A 6,168-nucleotide genomic window follows, 5' to 3' on the forward strand; every position below is an offset into this window, starting at 1 on the left:
TTTTTTTTTTAGTCACGGATTGCAATCTCTACAATGTAATATCATTTATCCCACTTCCTCTCTGTGTTTCTTATTTCTGTTCCCCTTTCTGCTTTCTAAACTTTATCCTTGAGCAAATGTTGCCCTGTTGATATCAAGTTTTTGATTATAAGGACTGTATACCCCCTTAAGGAGCTCTGGTAGCACAGTGGTTACGAATTGGACTGCAAAACGCAAGGTCAGCAGTTCAAAACTACCAACTGTTCCACAGGAGACAGATGAGGCTTTCTGCTCCCAAAGATTTCCAGCCTCGGAAACCCTGTACAGGGTCGCTATGAGTCGGAACCAACTCCACAGTACACAACAACAACAACATACCTCCTTAGTGTTATTGCTCACTTTACAGAACTTTCTATTGTTTGGCTGAAAATTAAATCCTGAGGGTGAGTTCAGTTCCATGCCTAAGGATGACTAAGGGCCGTACTCTCATGGCTGTTGTTGTTGTTAAGTACCATTGAGTTGGTTCAGATTCAAAGCAACCCTGTATAGGGTTTCTGAGGAGCAGCTGGTGAGTTTGAACCACCAACCTTGCAGTTCAAACCGCACCAGGACTCCAGTTTCTTGGGATAGGTCGTTAAGTTCTTTCAACAATGTTTTGTAGGTTTCAGTGTTCAAGTTTTTAAAAATTTCTTTTGTTAAATTTATCCCTAGGTAGTTTACTCTTTTTGATACTGTTATAAATTGATTGTTTCCTTTATTTAATTCTTGGTTTGTTCATTACTAATGTAAAGAAATACAATTGATTTTTGTGTACTGATCTTGTGTCCTGCAACTTTACTAACTCATTTATTCTAGTAGTATTTTAGTGGATTGCTTAGAATTTTCTATAAACAAGATTATGTCATCTGCAAATAATTATAGTTTTGCTTCTGGCCCTCTCCATTCTGGGTGCCTTTTGTTTATCTTTCTAATAGACCTGACTGGATGGAACCTTGGAGTAAAGCTGAATGAAGTGGGAAAAGCAGACACCCTTATCTTTTTCTTGATCTTAGGAGAAAAGCATCCAGTCCTTCACATTTATTATGGTGTTAATTTTTGTTTGTTTTGATAGATTTTCTTTGCCAGGTTGAGGAAGTTCCCCTTTACTCCTACTTTGTTGAATCTATCTCTCAAATGCTTTTTCTGTATCCATTGAGATGATCATTTGTTTTTTAAACTATCTGATATTGATATGGTTTGTTACACTGATGGATTTTCTCATTTTGAACCATTCTTATATTCCTGGAATGAATTCCTGATATAATTATTTTAACATGCAGTTGGATTTGGTTTGCTAGTATTTTATTGAGGATTTTGGCATTTATAGGCACTGTAGGATAAGCACTGGACTGGTACAACAAGGTCAGCAGTTCAGCTGCACTGTGGGAGAAAGATGAGGCTTTCTGCTCCATACAGATGAAAGAGCCTTGGAAACCATATGCAAGATCCCTAAGTCAGAATCAAGTAGATGGCAGTGGGTGGGTTGGGTATTCATAAAGGATATCGATCTTTATTTTTCTTTTCTTGTGAAGACTTTGATTTTGGTATCAGAATAACTCTGGTCTCACAGAATGCATTGGCAAGTGTTTCTCTTCTGTCTTTTGGAAGACTTTGTAAAGGATTGGTGTTAACCCTGTAGGTATTTGATAGAATTCACAGGTGAAGCATATGGGTCTCCACTTTTCTTTATTGGAAGCTTTTTTTATTACTAATTCAATCCCCTTACTAGTCAGGTTTTTTATACTTGATCAGTTTTAGTAGTCTGCATCTCTCTAGGGATTCATACATTTCATTTAAGTTTATCTAATTCTTGGCATACAATTATTCATTGTACTCTTTCATATTCTTTGTTTATTTGAAGTCTGCTTTTTTCAAGGAGTCCTGGTGTGGCAGTGTAGGATAAGCACTTGACTACAAGGTTGGTGTAAACCACAAAGTCGGTGGTTCAAACTCACCAGCCACTCCATGGAAACCCTATACAGGGTCTCTATGAGTTGGAACCAATTCGATGGTACTTAACAACAATATATTTTTTAAGAAACAACTTATGGTTTTATTAGTTTTCTCTGTTTCATTAATTTCCACTGTGTTATTGTTTGCCATTGAGTCTATTCTGACTCACAATGACCCTATAGTACGGAATAGAACTGCCCATAGTTTCCTAGACTGTAATCTTTAAGAAAGCAGGTTTCTGGGTCTTTTCTTCTGAGGAGTGGCTGGTGGATTAGAATCTTGGACCTTTCAGTTAGTAGCTTGTACCTTTCCGGTACAATGCTTAACCAGGGTTCCTTATTTCTACTCTAACTTTTTCATTCCTTTTTTTCTGCTTGGTTTGAGTTGAGTTTGCTCTTCTTTTTTCCAGTCTTAAGGTAGAACATTATGCTATTGATATGAGATCGGTCTTTTTCTAATATAGGCATTTGCAGCTATCGATTTCCCTCAAAATACTGCTTTATCTGCACCTCATGAATTGTGGAATATTGCTTTTCTCGTTTTCATTAATCTTATAGTATTTTCTGATTTTTCTTGTGAGTTCTTCTTTAACCAGTTGGTTATTTAAGTTTGTGTTGCTTAATTCCGATGTTTGTAAACTTCCCAAATTTATGTTATTGATTTTAAATTTCATTCCATTGTCTTATATCTTTAAAAAAATACTTTCCTAAGAGATTTTTATTGGCCGCTATTCACACAGTTAAACATGTAGGTTCTGGTTGAATGTGTGAGCTTTTTCTCACAAAGTTCAGTTTTTGGAAGACTTTGTAGGAAGTCAAGCTACTCTGGTCACATATTATTTTCCCCTTCTTAGAACAGGAATACTCAAGAGATAGGTTTTGCCCTACTTTCTTTTTCCTTTAAATGGCTTTTGGTGATGCACATTGGTTTGCTAGTCTTTTGTTGAGGATTTTTGCTAACTGAAAGGTCAGCACAGTTCAAACCACCAACCTCTCTGTGGCAGAAAGAGCAGTCCTCACATCATGCCCTGCTGTGGCTAGACTCAGGTGAGGCAGCCCTGCAGCCGTGACGCTTGCGCTGTAGGGACCCCGGAGCCGTGCCCTGGTTATGACCACGGAGTGGGCTCTGGGGCCCCAGACTGGTGATGTCATTGTTCATTGTTTATGTGCCTTCAAGTAGGTTCCAACTCAGAGCGACCCTGTAGAGGGTTTCTGAGGAACAGCTGGTGGGTTTGAAGCACCAACGTTGCTATTAGCAGTCCAGTGCTTATTCTATTGCACAACTCCAAGATTCCCTGTGATTCGTAGCTTTTTTTTTTTTTTTAATGCTAGGATCAGTTTGCACTTTCCCCTTTCTGGTGTGGTGCTGTAGTATAAGCACTTGACTGCTAACCACAAGGTCAGCAGTTCCAACCCACCATTCTTTCCTTGGAAATCCTATATAGGATCCCTATAAGTCAGAACTGACTCAACAGCACTAACTAACAACAACAGCAACAAGCCCTGGGGATCAGCAGCCATTCTCCAGGGGAAATGTGGTTTGTTTTGACGAATAGTATTTTGTAGCCAAAATCTAGGTATATTTCAGATTAATTTTACTGGTTGCACTTCTGTTCTCCTCAGGACTTAGTCATGGTTCCAGTGGGGCAAGGGTACCCGCACTCCAAAAAACAATTTGTTTCTAGAATAAGCTGATTGTTCCTGAACCCAGGGAGAGCTCTTCCTTCTCTATGCCTCACTCCCTAGCAATCCCAAATGGTGTGGACCCACTAACCTCCTCCTCAGTGGGTACACCTTAGGCTCAATTTGGGTTTCCAAGGTAGAAAACATCTCCACACACTGCTCTTTTGTTGTTTAGTGTTGTTGAATTCAGTCCGACTCAGCAACCCTGTATGGGGTTTCTGAGGTGTGGCTGGTGAGCTTGAACTGCCGACGTTGCAGTTCAAACTGAGCTTGCAGTCCAGTGCATTAACCCACATTAACATTGGGCTTCCAATGTAGAAAACATCTCCATACACTAGGAGTTAATTATTTAAAGGTTCAGCCTGAAAGGCAGGACTGTAAAAGATACATGTCTGAGCACAACTTCTCATTTAATACCTAGTCTGGCTAAAAAGATAGCAAGTAAATTTATCCCTGATCTGTATTGTACAGAAAACTTGCACGTGTGTATAGCAATGTGGTTTAATGGAGAGACCATAACTATGAATTAGCCAGAACTGGATTTAAATACTTGACCTGGGTGAGCAGAGACTCTGTGAGCATGTTTCCTTCTCTGCAAAATGAGGCTAATAATGCTGACCTGGCAGAATTTTTCAGAGGATTAGAGAGGTGTGGAAGGGATGAGGATTCTGGCAAGCAGCAGAACCGCTCCCCTCTCTAGGGTCAATAGCATTTCATCATCACTGACGCAGTGCTGTGGAATGCAGCTGATTTTGTTCATGAATGCTGTCTAGTGGAGACTATGGAGCTAAGGGGTTACCTGCTTCCAGTACCAGTCTAGTCAACTCTGAGCCATGGTAACCCCGTTGTGTCATAGTAGAACTGTGCTCCATAGGGTTTTCAGTGGCTGGCTTCTTAGAAATAGTTTTTCAAGACTTTCTTCATAGTGCATCTGGATGGTCTCAAACTTCAACCTTTTGGTTAGTAGCCATTAGAATATTAATCTTTTATACCTCACAAAGCTTCCCTGAATACTTGCTTACCAGTGATTTATAGACTGTAAAACTTTTTTTATTTAATTATCAATCTCTGTCTCATTTCTTTAAATATTGTTTATTCTTTCTAGTCGACCTGCAACATTTCAGAAGTATCACCAAGTGAGTCTGCTTGCAAGATTTAATCAAGATCTGGATAAAGTGGCAGCCATTTCCTTAGTGTTCTCTACAGGAACTGTAATAGGCCCAAAGTACAAGCTCAGGATTCTCCGAATGAAGTTAAGGTCCCTTGCCCATCCAGAGAGGTAAGCAGTAGGCAAGGTTTGACAAGCTCTTGTTTTCCAAAGATGTTGTTGGGTTTTGTCCAATCTGCTTAGTGAGAGGTTCTAACAGGACTCCATTCATTAGTCACGAGGTTTGCCAAAAATAGACTTGATAAAAACAAATAGTCCAGTAACCCAAGAAAGTCTTACTGAAATATCCTTAAAGATACATAACTCTTTAAGAAAATAATGCTAAATGCTTAGTATTATGGGATTCCTTCTGAATCATCTACACTGCTTGCAAGTTGAAAGCTTATGTGGCAAAGAAAATCTCATGTAATTTGATAAACTGATAAAAGAGACTGGTATTAAAAAAGGTACAGAAAGATTGGTATAATTTATTCCACTGATACAGTATAAAAGTACTGAATCAATGTTCAGTTTCTCAAATTTGATAACTGTACTGAGACTATCCTTGTTCTTGGGAAACATGCAGTGAAATATTAAGTGGTAAACTATTCTGAAATGGTTCTCAGAAAATAAACAACAGTGTGTGTGTGTAAAAAGAGAGATTGAGAGAGTGAGAGTGAATGGATAAAGGGAAGAAGTGGAAGGAGGGAGCGAAGAAATGATGAAAGAATGATTTTATTTTTTTAAAGTACAGTGTTTTGTAAAGAGCCCTGGTAGTGAAGTGGATTATGAGCTGGGCTACTAACCCAAAGGTCAGCAGTTCAAATCTACCAGCCGCTCCATGGGGAGAAAGATGAGGCTTTCTGCTCCCGTAAAGATTCATAGCCTCTGGAACCCTATAAGGGTCGCGTAGAGTCAGAACTGACTCAGTGGCACACCACCACCATCATCGTATTGTGTATATTCTGTAATAAATGCCAATCCACCTTGCAGTCCTAGCATCCAATTGATAGACAAAGACAGGAATTGATGTAAGATGTTAATACTTCCTGTTTATGAATTTTTCTTCTTGGTTCAGGGAACCCTAACAAATTTAGTAACTTTCATCTAAGAGACTAGTCATTACATCTCAAAACTGTGGGACTTTAAAAATACTTTGTTTGCTGATTATGAAAGGAATAATATGCTCATTTTGTAAAACTGTGTATCTTCTTTTCACAGACCCCAGTTGTGTCGGTATGATCTTGTTCTGAAGGAAAACGTTGAAACAGTCTTCAGACCGATCCATTGCCCAAAGTTGCAAATGTAACTGTTGTAGAAATTCATGGCACCAGTAATATCAAGAAAACTACAACAAACTTTTTAAAA

General features: G+C 38.9%; 1 protein-coding gene across 1 annotated transcript in view; it reads left to right on the forward strand.

Annotated features, from left to right (window-relative positions):
* LIPH (lipase, member H) overlaps positions 1–6,168 on the forward strand; it is a gene marked incomplete at its 5' end in the record, with an annotated part of 34,471 nt that extends 28,303 nt beyond the window's left edge. The window contains 2 exons of the mRNA XM_006869760.1: positions 4,759–4,932; positions 6,022–6,168. Of these exons, the coding sequence (XP_006869822.1) occupies positions 4,759–4,932; positions 6,022–6,109 (262 nt within the window). The remainder of the gene's footprint in view (positions 1–4,758; positions 4,933–6,021) is intronic.

Source organism: Chrysochloris asiatica, unplaced genomic scaffold (genome assembly GCF_000296735.1).
Source record: "Chrysochloris asiatica unplaced genomic scaffold, ChrAsi1.0 scaffold00135, whole genome shotgun sequence".
NCBI classification, from domain to species: Eukaryota; Metazoa; Chordata; class Mammalia; order Afrosoricida; family Chrysochloridae; genus Chrysochloris; species Chrysochloris asiatica.